This window comes from Sebastes fasciatus, chromosome 8 (assembly GCF_043250625.1).
Source record: "Sebastes fasciatus isolate fSebFas1 chromosome 8, fSebFas1.pri, whole genome shotgun sequence".
NCBI classification, from domain to species: domain Eukaryota; kingdom Metazoa; phylum Chordata; class Actinopteri; order Perciformes; family Sebastidae; genus Sebastes; species Sebastes fasciatus.
Genome location: NC_133802.1, coordinates 27,443,032 through 27,467,166, shown reverse-complemented (window position 1 = coordinate 27,467,166; position 24,135 = coordinate 27,443,032). Strand labels below are relative to the sequence as shown.

At 41.3% G+C, this 24,135-nt stretch overlaps 1 protein-coding gene across 1 annotated transcript in view; it reads right to left on the bottom strand.

Moving 5' to 3' along the window:
- Positions 1 to 2,662: 2,662 nt before the first annotated feature.
- sema3b (sema domain, immunoglobulin domain (Ig), short basic domain, secreted, (semaphorin) 3B) overlaps positions 2,663 to 24,135 on the bottom strand; it is an 86,973-nt gene continuing 65,500 nt past the window's right edge. Inside the window, exons 6-19 of the mRNA XM_074644730.1 lie at positions 17,085 to 17,204; positions 16,445 to 16,538; positions 16,200 to 16,319; positions 15,902 to 16,044; positions 15,534 to 15,648; positions 12,780 to 12,849; positions 12,493 to 12,637; positions 9,797 to 10,016; positions 9,619 to 9,710; positions 9,418 to 9,459; positions 8,509 to 8,666; positions 8,311 to 8,366; positions 7,053 to 7,192; positions 2,663 to 6,353 (exon numbers count right to left, since the gene is read on the bottom strand). Coding sequence (XP_074500831.1) covers positions 5,835 to 6,353; positions 7,053 to 7,192; positions 8,311 to 8,366; positions 8,509 to 8,666; positions 9,418 to 9,459; positions 9,619 to 9,710; positions 9,797 to 10,016; positions 12,493 to 12,637; positions 12,780 to 12,849; positions 15,534 to 15,648; positions 15,902 to 16,044; positions 16,200 to 16,319; positions 16,445 to 16,538; positions 17,085 to 17,204 — 2,034 coding nt within the window. The 3' untranslated portion in view covers positions 2,663 to 5,834. The remainder of the gene's footprint in view (positions 6,354 to 7,052; positions 7,193 to 8,310; positions 8,367 to 8,508; positions 8,667 to 9,417; positions 9,460 to 9,618; positions 9,711 to 9,796; positions 10,017 to 12,492; positions 12,638 to 12,779; positions 12,850 to 15,533; positions 15,649 to 15,901; positions 16,045 to 16,199; positions 16,320 to 16,444; positions 16,539 to 17,084; positions 17,205 to 24,135) is intronic.

Sequence of the window (24,135 nt, the reverse complement as noted above, 5' to 3'; positions counted from 1 at the left end):
CTGAATATTGTGGGTGCTTTAGATGTTTTCCATAACCGGAGTAAAATTGTCTTTATTTTTATAAGGCTAAATTAATTGTATGATGTGCCAGACATGTTCCTGGGTCTGAGTGCACAACAGTACCTACCACTTAAGAAAAACAAAATCTAAAACACTCCGACAGAAAACAAAGCTGTCTTTATGTTTTAGGTAAAAATGGCATCTTTGTATTCTAAATTGTGTTATGAGCTCACTGAGGACTGTAGCAGTCGACCGGCTCCATATATGTCTGTGTTTAACATTGTATTGAATGGCATGGAAATGACTGGAATAAGCCTTCTCTATTCTCATTAACTGGTGCAACAAATTGAACGTAAACATGCTGGTGTATATAAAGGGCATTAGTGTGTGTGTGTATGCGTGTGTTGGGGTCTCAGTGATATCATGTTTCATACAGAGGCCACTGTGTGCCAAAGTTACATTCACCCTCTTATGATACATTCTACTATATATGGAAATATGTTCACTTTACTGAGCCGGAGAGAGAGACACCTGCATCACACACACACACACATACACACACAAATACGTACACACACATGCTTGTACTTGTATACTTGTAAGGACCATCACTGTTGTAAATGGCTCCGACTACAGGACTTTCAGAATACAGCCAATTACACTGTTGTCATGCTATTAAAACGGTGTTATTGGTCGCTATAAGCACCATAGATGTGGGTCAATAGGGACGTATTACACCCAATAGTAGCTTTTATCATCTATTCACATGGACTGTGAAGTTGATGTTCACAAATATACGCATTTCCCATCCCAAACGTGCTCCGACTACAGGCATATCTTCTTCAAGTCTTATTCTAACTTTAACTCTAAAGCCAGGACTTAAAAACATGTTTGTTTGAAATGTCCTCATTTTTCAAAAAAGCTCAGTCCTCACAAAGATAGAAGTACAAGAACACACACACACACACACACACACACACACACACACACACACACACACACACACACACAGAATGGTGAAGTGGTACCCAGTAAAACCAGCATACGGAAATGAGACCTCAATTTGGACCCCACAGACCATTTGCAGACCCATTTTAACACACACACACACACACACACACACACACACATACACAGAAAACTGAGGGCCACTGAAAACACTGGGGGACAACATGTAATGGGTTGCCAGTTTGAATAATGTGGACCCAATTTAATTTTGTATTTACGACTGGTGACCACATGCTGCATTAACGTGTGTGTATGTGTGTGTGAGCGCCACTGAATGCTTAAACATATGTGAATGTTTTTCATGTGTAAAGGAATGCAAATGGTCTCACTCATGTATAAATGTGTGTGTGTGTGCGTGTGCGTGTGCGTGTGCGTGTGTGTGTGTGTGTGTTGTATGTTTCCCCAGCGCTGACAGGCAGGTCCTGATGATATTAGTATGAAGAATGTGGGTCGTAATGTCAGAGATGGAGACACTGATAATACTGATATACAGATGGAACAAGGAGAGAGAGAGAGAGAGAGATCATCTTGTACGGTGTGCTTTGGCAATACTGTGTTTCAACAAGGTCATGCCAATAAAGCCTCATTGAATTGAATTGAATTGAGAGAGAGATTTGGATTTGTTTTTCTTTCTTAAAACACTTGTTTCTAACATTCATGTAACAGTACCTCTGTAAGGCTTTGTGCACTCTAGGAGGAGACAAGATAAAATTCATATACCTCTGTTGTGCAGACTTACTATCGTCTGTCAAATGTTGGCCACACCAAATGTATGAGCATTTACATTTGACATGATTGTGTGAATATCGCAGTAGTAATGAATGGAAACAAAAAGACACGGATTCAGTAAAAAATGAGACCTGGATGTGCAAAGACAAACAAATATACAAAATGAGATTAAAATGCTACACAAGTTAGTAGAACTCCTGTGTGTCTCAACATTTTTTATGTAATGACGCAATTACTAGAAAAATATTTTTGCTTTGTTTGTTAGTGTGTATTCTTTGAATGTTTTGAACCTGTCTAGCTCACCCTATACGTACTGTACCACCTGTTGGGTTCCAGAGATGATGGAAGGTCAGTCGCTGGCCTCTGTAGTAGTCGGAGAGTAATCAGCATTTGTTGAGCTGTCTTGTTCAGCTTTAAGGAGCTTCCTGGGGTCTGGTTTTTGCTTCGGTTTTATTGAGATTAATAAACTTCCCCTTTTGTGGATTAACTTCCTACAGTGGACATATAACATTGTGGAATGGAGAACATTCATTAAAACAGTACTTCATTGAGATTTCTCATGTAATAAATAATACTTAAGAAATCTCAATGAAGTACTCTAACGCTATGTTGCCTTACATCATAGCGGGACTGCCACCATGTGGGCAAGACACAGATGACATCATTTAGAATCCAGATCTGGGACAAAGTAGATTAAACATTTATTCAAACTAAACTAAATTGAGTTAAATCAGGATCTGAATGAATCAACCTCTGTTACATCATTCTGCTTATTGTTTCCCCAGTCATTCATTCATTCATGAAAAATCATACTGGCATACATTAAAAACAGAATTGCAGCACATCCACACAATATGCTGATTTTTTTTTCCCCAGGTCCCGTTCCCTCTCTTATGCAATATTATAGAACAGATGAGGGATTTCATTTTTAAGTAACTGCATATTTTTATTGTGTTAATCAAAAACAATCTGACATGACATTTCACAAAGACCTCTGGGAGTATTACAGTGCACCACGTTAACTTTGGCCTTCGACCTTTGAACTTTCACCTACAAACCGCTCTACGCTCACACACACACCACTGTTCCTTTGCCATTATATACAGAGCTCTGCTTTCCCCCAAAACTTTCACACACACACACAAACCACAAGCACACATTCATCTCTCGCTCACACACACACACACACACACACACAAGCCTCTCGTTGTGAGCTATCGTACAGGGGTGCGTCACATGGCATGGGATACAACAGGAGTGTTGATTGGAGGGCTGTGTGAACAACAAAGACTCTAATTGGACACTGTTCGGGAGGATTTTTTTTTTTTTTTTTTTTTTTTTTACCATTGGCTGTTATGTCCAAAAAAATGTTGAGGATGAGTCCTTTTCAGCAGAACATGAACAATACAGATGTAAATCTACATTTATAAGAAAAAGAAAAATCCACCACAACATATCAGCTTATCTTTGCACATAAATACATAGGAATAATAATAATATTCAACATTGTGCTTTCTTTCTTTCTCTCGCTCTTTCTCGCCACCGCACCATTGTCAAACGCGTCAGCCACTAACATCGGTCATGCAATTTCAAAAGAGCACAAAACAACAGCTGGCTTAAAAAGAGAGACTCGAGCAAATTTGACATCACTACCAATGTGAATACTCTCTCATTAAGGAAAAAGAAGTACACGACTAATAATCTCCATTTAGTGAATTAGTAGTCTAAATTTAGTTCTGCAGTTTAAATGCAGACAGGTGGCATCTTCTTACATTTAAACTCATTTTTTTAATGTGTTTAACATCCTGGATGTGGTGTCAAAATGCAGAGTGTCCCTTTTACAGGAGTCAGTCCGTTCAGTTCGGTTTAAAGAGTTAATTACATCTCTATAAAGAAGGTATATAAATAACAACGACAATGATTCCATACATCTAAAATCCACTCGCAGACCTAGTTTGTACTGCCTCCTGTTATCGCGGCCTTTCTGTGTGAATTCATGAACACACCAAAAGCCAAATCTAGCCAATTTCCGTACACTGAAAATCTTGAAAGCAATGATACTAATGCAAAATGTGTGGCAGCAACACAAATTAGACCATAATTTCATCATAAAAATGCATGATCGCAAAACATAAAAGCAGGTTTTATGTTACATGGCCATTTGCTTTCTTTCATGTGGATAGACTATGATATAATACAGTATGGTACCACAGGAAGGCTCCTCATCCGAGCCCTTACACACAATGGACACTACGGGGGGGCAGGCTAAACACACCATGTTAGCACAGACGACCAACAAACTTTACAGATAATACACACAGAGAGAGAGAGAGACACAGAGAAGGAAGACCTTATCGTACTAATTGTCCATTAGGAAGAGATGACATCATTAAGCAGCAAAAGTCAATGATATTAATGACTGTAACACGACGTTGAGAAGTGATTCCAACAGTGTGTGAAGTCATATGGAATTTTTTTTTTTCTTCGCAGACAGTGAAATGCATTGTGGGTAGCGCAAAAGAGCAGCTTTCTGTGCATTTTGCCATGTTGAGCGAGGAGTCGGCGACTCGCTCGTCTTTGCATATATGTATTTATCACAAACAACATATGCAAGAACAGTGTAAAAGAGCAAGGAGTAGAAGTACCGCTAAGAATACAAAAAACAAAATCATAGTTTCACTCATAAATATCATGCTAATATATATATATATGTATATATATATATATATATATATATATATATACTGTACTGTAGCCCAGAAACATGGGTTGTCATACTAGAGTCCCTCTTCCTCTTCACCCACACCACATGATTTCTCCTTTATGTTAATGCACAAAACATTAAACACAGCCAAAAGTAAAACCAATAAATAGCAAATTTTAGAGTGAGGTTTGGATCGCCTATATGCACTAAAACTTGTCTTGATGTAATCCAGATCTTATTTGGGCTTTTATTAGCTTTAACAAATTGACTTCTTTGTGCTCCAGCTTTGTCTGTTTACTGTAAACATCTCATCTTTCTCCCACATCATGGAATGCCAGTAGTTTTTCCACCCCTCGTTCTCTAGTGGTTTGGACCAGTAAAGCAATATAATCATATCTTGCCAGATACAACTGCTCTCCAACCAGGACTGCATTGTGTTGTGTGATTTATTTTTGCTGCAGCATGCCTCAATGTGCCTAAGGAAACCACTAAAAAAAAAACTACTATATAATATAACCAGTTTGCAACATGCTGATGTGTTCCACAGGCTGCCCCACGCTGCTGGCATCTCCACCTCTTCTGACTGACTGCATTATGTAATATGTGCAACAAAAGCACTACAGGAAGTTGATCAATGTACCTGTAGAAATAATGCTTTAGAAAGTGTTTGTCTGCATGCTTGTGCAATTGCACATAAATAGTTAAATGTGTTTCCAGTTAGAGACCGTTACTTTCCAGTATATTCCAGTTTCTCCATTCCTTCCCCGTTATGCGCAGCACCCAAGTCCACCCTTTTGTCCACATTGGTATGAAATCTTCAGGTAAGAAAAGCCGCGAGGAGAGGTCATCCAAAACTTTGGGGGCTGATTGTGTTCAGAGTGGTGCAGTCCAGAGAGCAGGTGTTCATACTGTGAGCAAGTATCCACATATAACATGTAGTAGGCAAGCTTTAATTACCCAACAAAAGATGTGGTAATCCTGTGTTGTGAACCCCAATCCATATACAGTCAGTGGCAAAGGGAATGACAGGTGAGTTTGAGTTTATAAAGGTGGGTTCACTCCCACGTACCTGCTTATACTAAGCTAGTGGAACAGTGTAAAGGGATCGTGCAGAATCAGTTTGGGCAGTAAGGCAGCACATGCAGGGGCTGGCCAGTGGGACGAGGACTCAGGGAGTGGGGTACCATATAGTGGGAGCATCCATAGATAAAATATACACAATAGAGGAGGTGTGTGTGTGTGTGCGTGTGTGTGTGTGTCTGCGTGTGTTTTCATGTGGTGTGTCTGTACGTGTGAACACCTCCAGGAGTTCTTGGTCTCTCAGTCTATTATTCGCCTCTTTTCTTTCTTGTATCAGTCATTCTTTTCTCCCTCCATGTCTTTCTCTACGCTGTTACTCCCCTGCGCTGCGAGGCGCCCGAGGGTTCGGTTTCCCGTCGTGGGTCCGGCGGTTTCTCCCCTTCCTTATCTCCTGAAGATGCTTCCACTTCTTGTTAGCTGGGCGGACGGCGGAGCCCAGAGGCGGGACCTCCTTCCCCGGAGCAGGAAAGGTCTTTTCCCCTTGGTCGCCGCCTCCGCCGCCGGCATTCTTTCGCGCCCAAACTTGCTCACAAATCTGGTCGACGGTGCTCAGGTTGGGGTGGTCCACCAGCTGCATGAAATCCCGGTACCAAAGCTTTTGGTTGGTTGGGGACGCGCCTCCGCTGCGGGGGTCTAATCGGACAGGGGCGTCCGAGGGCAGGTTGGAGACTGAGGTGGATGATGAAGGTACGACTTCCAGGGTGATGCCTAGTAAGGTTTGGGTGAAGCCGTGCTCCATGGCGTGGCACTGGTAGACGCCGACGTCTCTCTTCAGGACTCGGCGAATCAGAAGGCCTCTGTCTGTCTGGAGGATGCGGTCATCTAGACGCACCTGGAAAACAGAAATAATTTCATTGAAATGTTGGAGCTGAACTATGTGCCGTATGCTGCCATTTTGTCCTATTGTACAAGTGCGTGTCTTGGCACCAATGTCATCCAGGAAAGTCCCATGTACATGTGTAAAGACATGGGTGAATTATGAGACAATGGCCCCTGGGCACGGACATGCAAAAGGCCCCACCACTTCTCCTACATAGGACCAAGACACACAGTGTGTCTCTTTGTAGTCTTTTCGTGGTTTTGTGTCTCTTTGTGGTTGTTTTGTCTTGTTTTGGTCGTCTTTAATCTCTTTGTAGCTGTTTTGTCTCTTTCTGGTCATTTTTCATATCTTTGTGGAATGTTCTTTCATCTGATGTGACTTTAGGTATAATAATAATCATCACCAAGAACTCAGGAAAAAAGCAAAAAGGATCGTCAAAAGCAAAAAGGATCGTCATTACCAATTTCAGTCCAATGTTATGGCGCTATGTCTTTACATTGCTTTTCTGAAGATGAGTGATCTTGCTTAACAACGATGTCATGTGGGGGAAATTATGAAATCTGGATAAAGATTTTTTTTTCCAGAATCATAATAAATGTTTACACTACTTGCACATTGTGAAAGAATAGCTTTCTGATTTCATTATATGCACACTCTTGTAAAACCTTTTTGTGATTTTTGATCTTGTCAGATCCCTTAGTTATAACTCACCTCTTCCCGTGGGTTCTGTGGATGTTTCTGGTAGGTCCAGGTGACTCTGGCCTGAAGGGATTTGGGGATGCACTCCAAGAAAGTGCTGCTTCCCTCCACTCCATAGAGCTTCCTCTCTGCAACACGGTGCTTATGGTGGTCTGCAGGGGGCAGCAGAGACAAGGACATTATGAGGGTCTCCTGTAACCAAAGACTAAGGACTCACTACCATACTAATAACAATCCAGGATGAGATGGGCAGGACAGGACAATGCAAGAAAGGTCAGGAGAGAGAAGGACTAATAAATTGGACAAGGAAGGCAGGGAAGGAAAGACCTGGACAAAACCAGAACAGACAGGACAGACTCAGGAAAGACTGGATGATATGGCACAGAAACAAATGGAGCTGAAAATGCTGATAGGAAACCAAAGCTGACTTTGAAACAGACCTATAAAGACTCAATTATAATAATAGTCACTGGGTCTTTTTCAGTCTTGTGATTAAATATATTTATACATTGGCATCACAAGAAAAAATATGTAAGCCACATTAGTTCTTAGCACAATAGAGGCGTTATTACAATAGAGTCTTAGTCAACGCTGATTAATGAAAGCCTCTGTTGGCTGCTGATGGGAAAGTCATGCATGTTGTCACTATGAGTGATGAGGTTTAATGATGACAAAGGATCCATTAACCTTAGCCATAAGTGGGAGTACATGTGCTCAACTTTCTACAAGAAAGATTTACAAAAATATATCCAACATGCAAGAACGTGATTGGGTCAGAATAAGATCGTTTCTAGCCACCAGCACAAATGATTGGGGAAACAATGTTGTGTAAACTGACCCCTGATCAGCTCTTTGGGGCAATGCCAGTCTCATCAGAGACAATTACTCTGACCTTCATTAGTTTTACACAACACGGCTTGCATGCCACATGATGTAATCGTATTACCCAGGAGCTGCTAAAGTTTGGGCGATTAGCGTGATTCAGTTATGTGGCAGAGAGACAGATAGCGGCAGAATGCTGGTATTGTGGTCTGGGAGGACAGAGGTCACGAGGGGTTGAAGGGTGGAAGGATTTGGGATTTTTTGGCACAGGGACAGTGAGGTGTCAGATGCCAAGAGTCTCTGAGTCAGAGCAGGATCAGAGTAAAGCTTTGTTCTTATTTATTGAATATAACCCTGTAGCAGTCAACCTACAGAACGGGTCACAGCTACAAGAGCTTTCATGTTTTCATATTAACAACCAGACAAAACAATAGTTTTTGAATATTACCTCCAGAGCACAGGGTGTTGGGGTCTCCGTTCCTGACATCCTGGCGACGGAAACGTCTGTAAAATAAGTTTATTACAATTTACTATAAGATAGGGGAGTATTGATTATACTTCCAAATACAATCATTTTCATTGTGATATCCTGCTCAATGTAATGAATGGTCATCTGGTGTGTGTTGTTAGTATTTGTGTCACAGACCTCTTGGTGTTTGGCAGGTAACGAGTGCAGGAGGTTCCATCCCAGGCACAGTACGGGTCTCTGGCCAGGCAGCACTCAGCGCAGGCCTTCCCATACACACTGCAGCGGTGGAGGGGGACCTGGGCTATGCCTGTGTCTGAGCCCAGATACAGCTGTTGCTGTGAGGACACAGAGCGGAGGGACAAATTTTAAAAGACAGCTCCAGGACCTAAAAGGAATCAGTTCGTACTTGCATGTGTCTCAAATCGGACCATCCAGCTTTCTGTGTCCGTGACAACTTTTGCAATTTCTGATGGCTCCTTGTGACATTGCATTGTTACAAATCTACTGGGTCCCGTCACAGGTGATAACCATTCTCTAGCCCTGACCTAACTGACCTTTAAGCTGCCTTTGACTTCTGCTCTTACCAATCAAGCAGCAGATACCCGGCCCCACTGGCTTGACCTCAACCCAGTGCACCTTTTAAAGTGTCTTTGAATCCTATCGTCACGTGAGCAAAAAGCAGAAACTACAGCGGCTGTCCCGACTGGCTCGATAGGCAACTTTATCTGAATTCCATAACTGTGACATGTTGGGTCCTCGCCTATCCATATACTAAGATTTTGGGGAAGATGGAAACACATTATAAATTGCCCCGCACTTCTCTCCAGCTGAGTTTCTTTTCCTCAACTCATCCATTCACTCTGCTTTGCCTGAGAGACTGCTCTTGCACATCTAGCAGCCTCTTCTTGCCTCTGAATCTCCTCTACAATCATCTTCCTCCTGCCAACATCTACTGCTTTGCCTCGTGTAGGCTGTTTTACTGAATGCTTAGCCTAAATGCTGTACCTGCCCTACAGCATCCCTGTGTGTACGTGCTGCCTGAGCCTGTAATATTGTCTTATATCATAAAATATAAAACAAACAAACCCGTTTTGAGGAGATCTGCATGTCGATGATAGATGAGGCATCCTGAAGAGCAGAGGACATACAGAAAATGAATCACCATGCTACATATCAAATAAATTAGCATTATTAAAGACAGACTTTTTCAGATGAATTGCCATGAATTGTCACTCAAAATACATTGAGTACTGCTTCTATCTACGAGAAATCTTCGAGCTTTCTTACTTTGAAGACCTCCAGCTCCTCCAGTAGGAGCTCCTCCATGTTGTTCCAGCTCTCCTTGGGGATGTTGATCACCTTTAGCACTGTCCCTTTGTCTGAAATAAGAGAAGCAGTATATGAAGTCACACATCATAACACTTTCATTATTTCCCTGAGTTAGAGCTGGAAACAAGTCATTCACCTGTGCCAATGAACATGACATCATACTGTCCGTCGGCGGCGCTGACTCTGTCCACAGCGATCTGTGTGAAGCTGTAGTCCACGTTGGTCCTGACGAAGACGGGCCGTCGGCTCATAGGGTAGACGGGGTTATACATCAGAGGGTGGTGACGCGCAAACTGGATCACATCGTCTGGGAAACCCTTCGTGGACTCAAAGCTGCCGAATGTCTTACTGGGACACTAATGGAGGGTAAAAAAGGAAAGTTTAACTCATATTCCAGCAGTCAAGCAAACTTGCAGACAAACACAAATGAGATACAGCACAAAAAGTAAGTGTTCCAAATGGCAAATTTACAATTAAAGTCCAATTGAAGTTATTTTGCAGATGCATTTTTGTGTTCAACACTTTACTGAACTTCAATGGGGATGCAAAATGGTGCAAGTAAATTGAAACATTAAAAAAAAAAACTGTAAATACTGGAAAAAAATCATCAAAACTGAAACCATTTCAATAGCAAATATTGTCCTGGGAATGTATGAACATGAATTTTTCCTATTTATAAAAGGATTTAGGCACCACCCAGCCATTCAAAGCACTTTAATAATCCAGCCAATCCACTCCTACTGTGAGGGATTTGTTATAGCTCTGCAGAGCAGGACTGACTGTGTGTACTCTTTGCCATGTTTGGACTCAAACGTTCCACAATGACTCATACTATATTTGATGAGCGAATTTGTTTCGTGTTTACTCTGCATGTAAACTGTTAGAAAATGTCTGAGTTGACAGAGCCGCGGTCCAGCAGGCCACAGTGAGGTGATTATGGTGTGATGGGTCACAGGGATGTGAGAGATTTTCTCCAGGTCAGAGTCCAGCCTCCCTCTCTAATTAACATTCCAGTCTTAGACTTTCATTCCAGATACTGAAACTTTACCAACTTATGCTGTAGCATCATGCAGTTTTCATACTTTTTTTATGGTGTGTAGAGGCGATACAGTTTGCCCATAAAGTCAAAAATCTTTGATCTGGTTCATGCATTTAAAACTGCTTTCTATGCAGTTTTGCATAATTCTCTTGAAAGCGCGATCGGTTTCTTCTAATTTGATTCGTTCCGCTAATTTTACAACCCAGTGAGGTGATAATGGCGTGAGAGGGGGTTTACTATAGGCCCATTACAATTACTATTCTGCAGTCATACAATGGGGATTGTTCTGCTGTGGCAGTTAACAGCTGAAGCTCTGCATAACAAATCCTGCTGACGCTACGCTTGTGTGCTTAGAAGAATGTAAGAGTCCTAATAAAGCACTTATTGATTGGAAGGACTTTTGGATGAAATTAGGTCTAATGCTGCAAGTGTATGAAGTGCCTTTAAGACTTATATCACAAGGATATTACACGAGATTAATGTATTCATATTAATATGAATTTGTATTTTTAAAGTTCAGTGCACCTGTGGCGATAATATAATGTTAAAGTACTCCATTACGACTAAAGTTCTTGCTTTAATAATTTGATTTAAGTAAATATTATGCATTCAAGAGTTTACTTAAGTAAAAGAAAATGATCTTAAGGATCAGTAGTGTGATGGAATAATTGATATACAAGTTATCTTTGGAAGGAAGAGGTCCGGAGCTGATGATGTCTTACAAAAGAAGGTTTATTGAAGCTTGATCAAGGAGAATTGTCAGGTCTCCACAATAGATGCTCTCTGCGTGAAGGCCTCACAACTCTGTCCTTCCTCCCCGGTGCTCAGTGTCTTACCCCTTATCATGTTATGACTTACTTCGTTCCTCTGGCATCTCTGACCCTGGTTGCCCTAGCGACTGGCTCTACGGTCTCCACTACAGGCACAGCTGTACAGATAACGGTGGCTCCTCTAGACAGGACTCCAACCCAAGAATGTCAACAGAGGGACACTCTGACAAACACTCTGACCTTTCTACCAATAAGAGAGGAATTGATGGAAAATTCCATCACAAGTAGAAGTACAAGTACCTCAGAATTGTATACAGTTCTTCTGTTAATGCACTTTTCACCGGGGTTAGAAACTCTTGACACTACTCTATGGATGGGTCTTGACCTTAGATATAAGAAGTGTATACGTAGTCAACGTGACATCAGCCATTGGTTTGTGGACTACGGTTTTGAAGCCTCGACTTCAGCATTTTGGCCATCGCCATCTTGGCTTTTTGCAACCAGAAGGGACATAAGAGGGTGGAGCTAAGTACAACCGAACGCTGAATAAGATTTTTTTAGGCGACCAAAAGGGTTTCAATTAACTTTCATGAACTGAAAACACACTGTGAAAGGGTTAAACTTGTAAGACTAAAACACGGACAACTCCCAGACCGGACAACGCCATGGTAGCGACCTGTCAATCACAAGGTAGTCACGCCCTAAAGCATACCCTGCTTTATGGTCTGTTTGACTCTAAATGGGACCATAATTTACTAAATGAACATCATGCTGTATTGAAGAAGACTTGAAACTAGCGATTGAGACCATAAACTCATGTTTACAATGTTTACTGAGGTAATAAATCAAGTGAGAAGTAGGCTCATCTTCTCATAGACTTCTATACAATCAGACTTCTTTTTGCAACCAGAGGAGTCGCCCCCTGCTGGCTGTTAGAAAGAATCCAGGTTTAAAGCACTTAAGTATTGGCTTCACTTTTCAGAACCGGAGGTTTCCCACTGGTGTTGACAGTTATTGACATACCATTCCTGGGCGTGGATAGGGGACTTTTCCCTGGAAGGGGACCCACTGGTAGTTGGGCCCCTCTTTGTGGGCAAAAGGTCCCAGGAAGGCCCTCCGGATGTCATTCATGGAGTAGAGACACACTGCTGAGCCTTTAAATACACTGCTGCTGGGGGACAGGGGGAGCTGAGTTAGAGACATCAAAACACACACACTTGCCTTTCTCTCCTTTCTCTCTCTTTTGCACACACACACTGACACACACACACACACACACACTCACACACACAATATGAATGAACTCTGACCTGGAAGTAGAGAAGACAGTGTAGACCAGAGGGTTCTTTCTGTCCCTCGTCTGCAGCAGGAACACGTCGCCTGAGGACGGACACACACACACACACACACACTCAGGTCAGGTGGTAGTCCAGAGGTCAAAGGTTAAGAGAAAGATAAGCAAAGCCCCATGGCCATGTCTACTTTAAAGAGATGTTTCAGTAACAACTCATTCATGACAAGGAACAAAATCCACTGCAGCTTCGAGCAGTGGTTTTTAAAATCATTTTTTATCAAGATTTAAATAAGATGTTGATTGCTGATAAAAACACAAGACTCCGAAATGCATCTTGGTCCGTAATAAATAAAATTCTGCTCCAACTAGTATTGTACTATTAAAAGTAATGTGGTGTAGGTATTTCAGTAGAACAATGTCAGCAGGTTCAGATATTTCTACAGGGAGGTCCTTTCTAAAGATTTGGCCTCAGGTGTGGTCAAAAAGCTCTTGGTCGAGAGATAAGGGACTCATTGTTCATATGAGGGAATGTGATGGACAGGTTTAGCCTAAGGTAGGGTTAGGATTTGGACAAATTCTTCCACTTAGTTCACCTTTCACTGCGTCATGAGATAAGCACAAAGAGGGATCATGTTATGGCCCACAGATATGGACAGAGAGATCAATCAAAAACATCTTGAGAGAGAGAGAAACCGCTGCAGCTGCTGTGCAAACCTCATGACCGGAGGTTTGGTGCTTCTCTTTGTGAGATGTGGTATTGTCAAGTGTTGTTTGCTTTATCTTTTTTTTTATTTGTATTTTTTTTTTTTACTTTTTTTGCCTTTATGATAGCACAGCTGAAGACAGGACATAGGGAGAGAGAAGGGATGACATGCAGCAAAGAGCCTCAGGTTGGATTCGAACCCGGGCTGTGAGGGTTGTTTGCTTTAGTCAGAAATTGTGCATTATTTTCATGATTCAATGATTCCTCTAAGCAATGGCATTTGAAGGAAGATGTATTTAAGTCTAATGGGCTTTTATTCGACTTGAATTTGATTTGAAACACATGAACATGCCTCCCAACTCCTAATAATTGCGACAAGCCGCACTTGGTTGAGTATTGCTCTTATGAAACGCGAAATATGGACAAATCCAGAGCTTGATGGGCTATTACAGTTGCCAAGCTATGTTTGGACAATTGCTTGGAGGAGGGGTTTAGCGAAGGGACAACTGTTGCAGAGAAACAAACATGACTTACATTTTAGTTGTCCATTCCTCTTAGACTTATCCACATTATTTTACTGTATGAAGACATATTTTACAAAAGCATACATAAAGGTTAAAGCTGTTTTATCTCCTACAGTAGTTGTGGTTATTAATGAGCACAGTGCTTGGGTGAACTGGCACCAGGCGTCTGTGGAGCAATCCGAGTGAGTTTTAGAGTGAAATTATGTCTTCTTTATCATAAAATATTCCCTCTGCCCACAACCCATGCCTTAGAAATGGAGCCTCACTTCTGGATCCTGTCTAATGAAAACACATTATCGCCTTTTTGTCATACGAAGACTCACCAGAGACGAGCCTGCAACTTACTCTGAACTCACAGCGAAAACACTGGCTTCGGATCAGGCCAGAATCTATTACCAATGAATCTCGTACGCATGCTTTCTCCGAGTCTGCAGGAATGTGGGGCTGAATGGTAATCTACAATTGAGGTCAGAAATCCTGGTTAATTTATTATGCTTTCTTCGACTTTCTCTCCCTTTGCACCCACAGAATGTGCCTGTGGGTAAAACGGATACAGCAAGGTTGGAAAATTTCAAAGCTTTGTTTTGCTTTGTCTAACTTCTGAAAAATAGGATTACTTTATTATACTGCAAAATGTTTAGGATGGATAGTGTCAAAACTGGGGACAGAAAATTGAAACCTAGACCTGCTTAGCTGCTTTGTTATTGGAGTTAATGTGAGTTAACTCAACGTTAGGACATCTGTTGTGGTCAGAGGTCTGTTGACCGACCTCAACAGAGATCTGTCTTTCACAACGTATTCTCATGCAACAGTTCGTATGATATCTTATGAAAAAGTTATTAATCCTTTTTTGTTAATTTTCCTACGAATGTCCAGCAACTCCTGTCAATTTCCGCTCATTAAATGCATACAGTCTTTTCAAATAGCGTCCGTCTTCACAGGTAACAACTTCCTTAGGTTTAGGCAAGAAAACTACTTAGTTAAGCCAAGGAAAAGATCGACTTGGTTAGGATTAGGCAACAAAAGTACCTCCTTAGATTTAGGAAAGAAAACAATTTAGGTAAAACTACGTTATATTTAGGAAAAGATTGTGGTTTAGCTGAAAATAACCCTGGAAGTGGCGTTACATAAGTACGTAACTTTCGTGACAAATAAATCAGCGTTGACTTCTATTGTCACATGAGACATGAACGCCAGTCTCCTGGGCAAAAGTCCAGTCCACCCATCTACCCTGACCTCCTCCCTACGCAGTGTTTACAGCTATTTATATTTCATCGTCACGATTACGTTGCTTACACACTAATTGATTTTGTGGGATAAATATTAATTACAGTGCATTACTTTTCATAGGTATAGCTACGAATGGCGTATGAGAACAGCCTGGCTTTCATTAAGCTCAAAAATACACAATATGATGTGTTTTACTTGAGCATTATGCAGGGCCTTCATTTCAAACACCAGATTACTATGATATCATGCTTAACATCATTTTAGTCATAAGTGAGTTGATGCAGTAAAGAATATGTGTGCACAGTGAACTTACGCAGCTCATCAAAGTAGGTGTCGCTGCCGTCGGCTCCCGGAACCGAGCAAATCAGACGGGTCTTGAGGAATGTTGTCCACTTGTTCACCAGACTTCGCTGACCGCCCATGTCATTCTGATTCAAGACAAAACAGTCATTTAACAGGAGTGTGAATGACGAGAGTAAGAGCAGTGTTATAAACTGGGCACCGACCACTTTCACCACTTTACCAAATTTAATTCTTTAAACAGAACATGACCTCATTTTGTTATACAATCTGTCAGATAGCCAGGTTGAGTGGGCCTGATCCAGATGGTGATTTCTTTTTTTTTTTATTACACCCAATTTAATTAAAACACTAGACTTGAGTGATGAAACCATCTCTCACCCTGCAGAGCTGTCCGATGCGGGAGTAGGTGGACTTCCCCAGCCCCTGGGCCTCAACCGCCGTCTCGCGGAAGAAGAAAAACACCTTGTCATCATCAGGGTTTTCACTCTCTGGGACCCAAAAGGAACCAACAAACTTTGGCTCTAGTAGACACAAACACAGATGAACAACGTCAGTTTCTCAAACAAGTTGTGAGTTTTGTTGTAAACACAACCAGATTGAGGTTAGATGTGATATAAAGTGAGCTAAACTGAAACATAATTGATGCCTAAACTGACATATAAACACAAACGCAGACCATTGAGCCAGCGTGAGTCGTGCTGTTCGGTGCGGATGGAGGGCCGTTTCCCCAGGCTTCTGAAGATGGTGAAGTCCCGTCCCATTAGGTCTGTGGCCACGCCGGCATACAGCTCATCACCTAGGAGACAGAATCAATCAACAATTCACTGATTGGTCATGACGTAAGTATGGCATGAAAATGTTCAAAAATGAACACAATATTATGGATAATCAGCTTGTATTAACGTGAGTGGGTTTACTTACCGACGAGTACAGATGCAGCATTGTGGCGAGGATCATACGGACTCTTCCCTTTCCCGTCCTCCACCTTAGAGGGGTCAATCCTGAAGATGTGGTCCTGATGGAGAGAGAGGAAATGGATTTAAAGTGTGATCACACATACACTTTGTTTTCTTTTATCAGTCTTTTTTTGGGTTGAGATTTCAGGTTTGAGATTTTGGCAACGTGAGGGACTCAAAACAAATTTGAAACTGAGAACTTGTGCTAAACATGATGGATTTGTCTGCACTTTGCCATTATTCACCTTTTCTACAGCGTCAGTCCAGCCTGCATCTTGTTTGAGTCAATTTTGCTACGCTAAGCTTTCCAAGCAGGAGCAACTGCTGGATATCGGGTGTCAACATTCATCTCTTTATACACATAAATCTGGTGTTTTGAGGTCTTTTCCTGCAGTTTGTTCGGATTATATTCTCTTATAATGAACAGGTTGGCAGAGGACTGAGGCTCGCTGTGTGTGTGTGTCTGAGTTTGAATCATTGTTGCATGTGAGAAAAAAGTTTGAAGTAGTGATTTAAATATTCATGATGTAGTATATATAAAAATAAAGAATGGAATACTGCAGTTCGACAGCTTGCATGTTGGTTTAGTTTTGTGTATTCCTCACCTCCATCCTGTGTCCCACCTCCACGAAGGCACAGGTAGGGTGGAAGGCCCCGGTTCCACAGGCGTACAGGTGGGTGCGGTTATAGTGGTGCACAATCTTCACATAGTTCACACAGTCGGACTGAAAGACAAACAGAAACACAGTTTATTGAGGGGTAAAAAAACTTGATTTGGATCTTTCTTTTTTTTTCTCTACGTGTATGATGTAAAAGATGCTTCAGAGCAGCACATGTGGGAATAACATTCTGGTGAGGAATTACTGAATCTTATTACTTACATTTATTGGTCTAAAATGGTCACATCCAAATATAGTCTAAAAGATATTGGTGGGATTTTTGCCTTTATATAAACCTACTTGTACAATGTCACTCCAGGTCACTAAAACCCAAGAAATTCCCAGAAAAAATGCCATGGACGTGACCTCAGTGAGCGGCATCTCAGTTTAAAAGTGTAAAAACATGTTAAGCTTACAACACAAGAAGAAAATAAAACATTGTAAATGCGAGACCATTGACAAACCTTGGACTCTCTCTCTCTGTTTTGTTTTAGTGATGTACATTCCTCACATAACTCCTCACAGCCTGTCTGCCTGTGACAACACTGTGGAGTCCCCAACTCCGCCTCCAACACACTGTTGTGACAGCCTTTGTGTCCTGGCTGCACACACACATGCCTACAATATGTGTGTCTAATAAGGGTCAAATTATCATACGTTTGAAGCTCCATGTGAATTATATAACACATGGACATTTTTCTGCATCACTGTGGGTGTGGAACACTGAGCAGGAGATTATCTCAGTTATCTTCAACTGTTTTCATACAAACAAAAAGATGAACTGAAAGGGGAAAGTTTTCTGCCTAATCAGCTTAGTGGCTAATGAACCAAACATTAAAATTTGGATGGATATGTTTACATAACAGTTATAACTTTGAATGTGTTTATCAGTGGATAGTCTATGACCTTATCACCTCAGCATTTCATTAAATGAATCTTGATAAGTTGGTTAATAGTCAACAAGTCAAACATAAAATGGGCACTGTGGGAGTAAAGTTTTTCAGTTCAGTTTAGAAGAAAATGTTTATTTTCCACCCCTGAGTTGTGTATCTTTCTTAACATTTGTTTGACACATTAGTTGGCCCGTTTTATGCCGGCTTAGTTAAAACATTTACACCAGTAACTCTCAGTTTACATCAACTGAACCACACAGAGCAAAAGGCAAAAATAACTCTGAAGAACTTCCTTTTAAAGGAGTAGTTTGCAAAAAAAATGGGTATCTGCCAAAATGTCAGAGTTAGACAATAAAGTGGATACAATATGAGCTAATATAAGCAAGAAGCTACAGCCAGCAACCAGTTAGTTTGGCTTGGATATAGTCCGGCACATAACCCCAATATGTAATTTTTGTTGTTACGCTGTTTACGTATGTTTACGTTACGTATTATACTTAGTTTATGTACTTATTTGAAGCCCAACAATGGTGTTTTCCCTAAACCTAACTAAATGGTTTTGTTGCCTAAACATAATCGTGACCATTTCACAACGATAAGCCCGTGGCGTATAAATGACACGCAAAAAGCATGAGATCGGGTTGAGTGATGAGATGGATCTTCACGTCTAACTATGACAAGAGAGCAAACAAGTATATTTATAAAAAAATTTAAAACTATTTATTAATAACAATATACTTGCTTGATGTTTGTCTTATACTAATTGCTTCTATGAGCAAGCTGACGTCAACCAAGAGAAGAGGAGTATAACGAAAAAGAGATCTTGTGCTTTATTATTTCACTTTTTACAGCAGACCAATTTCCATACCATTTTTATTTCCCTCCTTCCTTTCTCCTGTTTCACATCATCATTTATCAGTATCCTTATCCCTTTCTGTCTGTTCCCTCCTCTTATCTAGACAGCAGGTTATTGACCCGCAGTCACATCTGTCCATCTCAGGGTCAGGTTACAGTAAACTGGATCTCAGGAGACAGCTGGAGAGAAAGATTTACTGTACACTATAACAGACTGGATGGTAGACATTCCTTTTCTGGACAGAGTACTCATCTTTACACCAGGCTTTGAGAAAATTGGCCTGTTTTCAACTACCACTTAAGTGAACATGAATATTATCATGATTACCATCATGATTATCAGTGGTGTTAAGCCCCATGACTGTAATATATGATGAGCTAGTATGATGCTTTCAAATGTCTGTGTTGTCATTACAAAACTAGTCGATTTCCCCCAACACTGAATAAGACCTTGCTGTAAACACACACACAGGCTCCCACATCTAACCCCCCCCCCCCTTTCTCTCCTGTCTACATTTCCCAAGACAGGCCGCTGTAACATCTGTCTGTCGATCAAGTTACAGACACTCTTGGACTCCCGGGGGCCACTGGAGAAGAGGTTTATAGAGACATGAATCTGACCGTCAATGAACAATCGCCCATGTGTACAAAGTCTGCAGATCCTTCCTAATTTAATTTGTTAATCTTCCTGACTTCATTCCAAGTACATCTGTGCCTAAATGACCTTGTGTAGGACGTTATTTGGCTTCCGATTTTGTCCAAGACGTTAGAACTGTTTTGGCTTCTCTCTCTTAAAATTAGCTTTACAATTGAATGGAAACACGGCATTGGTGTGTTACTGTGATTTGTGTGTTTAATGCCGATCAAATTTCCTTCAAGATAAAGATTTATTTATGAAGGGCTGAATGGAGGTCTATAGTATATTTCTTATTTTTTTCTGTTTCTCCATCTCTCTGTTATCTACACGTTTACTCTTTTATTTAATCAAAACGTCTTTCTCTATCTGTCTATTCTGTCTTTCAGCGTCACCCGAGGGTGACAGACAGACAGGCCAGGTTATGAAAGCAGCGACGAGCGGAATTGTGGCTCATTAGGCCTGAAACAAACACACACACACACACACACACACACACACAGTCTATAGTGCCAACTTCTGAACAAACTACGCTGTACCCAAATCTATTCGCTCCAAACCAACTTCTTTTTTTGTGACATTTCAAAAGTTTGCTTCAAATTTGGCTAGACAATTGAATGGAAACATGGCAATTGGTGTGTTTCCATGATCTGTGTGTTTAATGCCTACCAAATTTCCTTCAAGATAAAGATTTATTTATGAAAGGATGAATGCAGGTCTATAGTATATTTCTTATTTTTTTTCTGTTTCTCCATCTCTCTGTTATCTACACGTTTACTCTCTTCTATAATCAAAATGTCTTTCTTTGTCTGTCTGTTCTGTCTTTCAGCGTCACCCGAGGGTGACAGACAGACAGGCCAGGTTATGAAAGCAGCGACAAGCGGAATTGTGGCTCATTAGGCCTGAAACACACTCACACACACACGCACACACACACACACACACACTACCCTCAGTGGTTTAGAACAAAGCTCTGCTTTTCAGCCTTTGAAAACCACTAGGAGGTTAAAGTTGGAGTTGTTGGTGTGTGATTGCCTACATGCTTCCGTCTGCATGTGTGTATGTGCACATGTGAAGGTGTTCAACCAATCGACAGGCCGATTAAGCTGTTGACAAACACAGGAGACCTCTGTTTCCTATGAAAGAAAGAGGCACACACACTCCAGTTTTGCCTCCACCCTCAGGCTGACACACACATTTATACAATGAATGAACAAACACACACCTCACCAGCTTCCAAACACCAGGTTCCTCCGATAAAACGCGCTCGTGCCAAGTTTCAATCAACCTTTTTCCCATGATTCCCAGTGTGTGTATCTGAAGCAAGACCTCCTCCTACTCAATCTAACTCCCATTGTGTTTTAAGCCCTTAGTGTGAGTGTGTGTCAGAGGGCAGAGGAAGGTGAAGGAGTCAGCAAACCAGTAGTTTGACAAAGTCAATTCTTTGATGTGACAAAAGAGAGAAAGAGCAGGAGGTAAAAGAAAAGGTACGAAGAGAGAAGACGCTTGAAAGAGCTTGAAAAGATCAGAAAGGAAGGAGGAGGTGAGTTATACCAGCCATCACGTTTCCTCAGTGTGGGTGTGTCTGTGTTAAAGGGTTCACCGGCTAACCTTTGACCTTCCACTGACTCATTAGTTGAAACAGTGAGCAAAACGCAGGCTGTGACCTCATTGCGGCCTGAGCTTTAGATGTCTTATAAAGCTGTATTGTTCCTCAGTGGATGTCTTTCTTTCCTTCTCTCACTTCACCGTTTCCATTCTAGAAATAATTAACCCGATCTATCTATTTATTATTTCAGCCATTATCTGCTACTTCTCTCCACCTGTCTGTCTCATACTAACTAGGTTCATTCAAGCAGTATGTATGGAGTTATAAAGTCCGAAGGAGAAGTACAATTTACTCAATATTGCAATGATTTTTCATGATCCTAAAAGTAAAAACAAACTGGACGTCAATGGCATTTTTTTCCACTATATCATAAGTGCTTCTTTAATATAATAGCATCTAGTCATTGGTTATATTGCCAGGTGTATAATCTTTAGACAGCTAATTTGGCCAAAATCTGCTGATATTCAAGAACAACCTCCAAAATGTATCCCATTTATCTGACATCTTTCCAACCTGTCTAAATGCACATTTTCAGCTATTTTGTTGCATTATTATGAAAGTTTAGATAGAAACTGAGCTACTTTTTCCATTTTCCTTCCCTGATTGTGTCTGAGAGCAAAGAGTCTCTGTGGTCCAGCAAACTTTAATAAAGTTAATGGCTGAGAGCCTTTGACTGAACACACACAGTAGACAGCCATTAGATACACAACACAGCACAGTGTAATATCCCAGGAATGCTTTTCATTGCTTCTGCTGAACAGGACAATGTAGCAGCGTTGACATTTGTCTGACATATGTCTCCTTAGGCAGAATGATTTCTGGACTCTGAGCTTCTATTGTACAACTATAATAATATCATTTAGGAACCCATCGAGGCAGAGCAGAATTTCTTTTTTTCAATTACTCGGCTGGAAATTGTTTCAGTAACTGTGTTCACCTTGAATTTACAAATGTAGTACTTTTAAACCAAGCCATGATGTTTTTTTCCTAAACCTAACTAAGTGGTTTTGTTGCCTCAACCTAAGCAAGTGTTTTTGTTTGAATTCACAACGTTAACCACATCTTTACCGCGACCGTAGTGGAATGTAACAGTTTGACACGCTGGGCTACCCAGTACGTTAGAAAGTGACGCCAAGGGGTCCTGACAAAGCGTCAGTATGTCACAAGTTGGGACGAGAATGTGTTGCATATATTCAGGGGCCTTCTGTTGTCAAGAAAAGACTATTTTGTATGACAAAAAAAACTTAAGCATTAGTTAAGTAAAGCCATTCAATGACCAATGCTGGTGTTTTCGCTGTGAGGGCAGTTTCAGGCTTTGAACATTCACAGTCACTCAACCTCAACCTCTTTTTCCACTTATTTCCCAGTGTGTTAAAGGATTTTAACTGGCGATCTTCTTTTAACTGGTGCTAACAGCGTAAACACAATCCATCACTTCTGTAGGTTTAAAAGTGGCTCCAGCTCTCCAGTCAGAGTGCTGAGTCAGACTGAGTGTCTGTCAACTGTTTACTGCTACTGTCTGACTGTGTTTATGTGCATGTGTCTGTGTTTGTGTTGGTGTGTCTGTGTGCATGTTAGGTGGCTTTTCTGTGGTCTATGGGTGTGTGTGTGAGTAAGTGTTTATTACATGTCTTTATGTGGGCAACTTCTTAAGCCCAACAGATACCTTGTGTGTATTTGTTGAGCTACTGTGATACTGCGTACATGCTGGAGAACTCGTTTTTTAACTAGAATTGCAGTTGATTTATTTGTCTCTGTCCACTCATAATTAACAAAAATTAACAAGTTATATTTTGCTTGATTAATCCATGGAAAAACCGAAGTGTAAAAATGGCACGCTGTAGTTTTATGGGGTCATGCCACGCCGGCATGAGGAAGTTAGCCACACATAAAAATGGACGTTATTCTGACCATCCCTTGGATGTATAGAGAGAACTGGATACAGCGTTGGAGGCGGGGCCCCGTTCATTCGTATGAGAGTTGCTCAGTGGTGCATGAAGCCAAAATGGCTCGACTGCCGAGTGATAAAGTACCCGAATCATCCGACGATCCTTACGTATCCATTGGGCCCATAGAGTAGGCGCAGTAGTGTTTCCTTTAACCCCGCCTCCCAGCCCTATGTAAGTCTATGAGAAAAGTCTTTTTGGGCCTTATGGCATCACGTGACGGACACGGAAGTTGTAGTACCACCGTTTGGCCACTGCAAAAATTTGCTTTAAAGCCTGGCGCTCTCCCTGGGGGCTTGGACCATCCTGCTACATTGATTTGAGCAGCATATGTGCTAACTAGCAGCATATCTTACAGTGTAAAAGGTGCAAAAAACACCAATCGAACAGTGAAAAGGTTAATATGAGTGTAACTACGTGAGAAGAAAGAGAAAAGATTCCCAGGAACGAGTACACAGAGACGATGGGAGGACTGAGGGGGTCGTAAACATCATGAGAAACCTCTGGTTCCCAGAGAACAACCAAATGAGATACAGAAAGAGAGCATGGGAAGAGAGGATGCTAGAAAGAGAGAGAGTGTGAGAGAAGTAAGAGAGATCAGTGGGGGAGAGAGATGTGTTGGCTTCTTCCTATAGAGTAACACAGTTCTCTGTAATTAGGGTCAACGGTGTGAGGTCAGCTCAGCTCTCAGTGTGTGGGTGAATGTTCACAAAGACACTAAAAGTCCAAAGGAATACGAGGGGAGTGAGTGTTTAACAAAGGATAAAAAATAACAATTCAAAGAGCAGAAAGGCAGGAATAACAACTGACCAGGGAAAACTCCTTTCAATGCAACATTTGTCTTTAAAATTCCCCCCAACTTTTTCTCTTTTATTTTCTTATCTCTTTCTCCCTCCACCTCCCCTTCCCTTCGTTCTTTGGAGCAATTTTACTAATTCACACACATACACATACACACAGAAACCTGATCAGACACACACACACAGTCAGACAGACTCCTGGTCAGGTGAAACTGGAGCCTGGGGTTTTCAATGAATGGAGCTCGTTGTCTGTCTGCTAC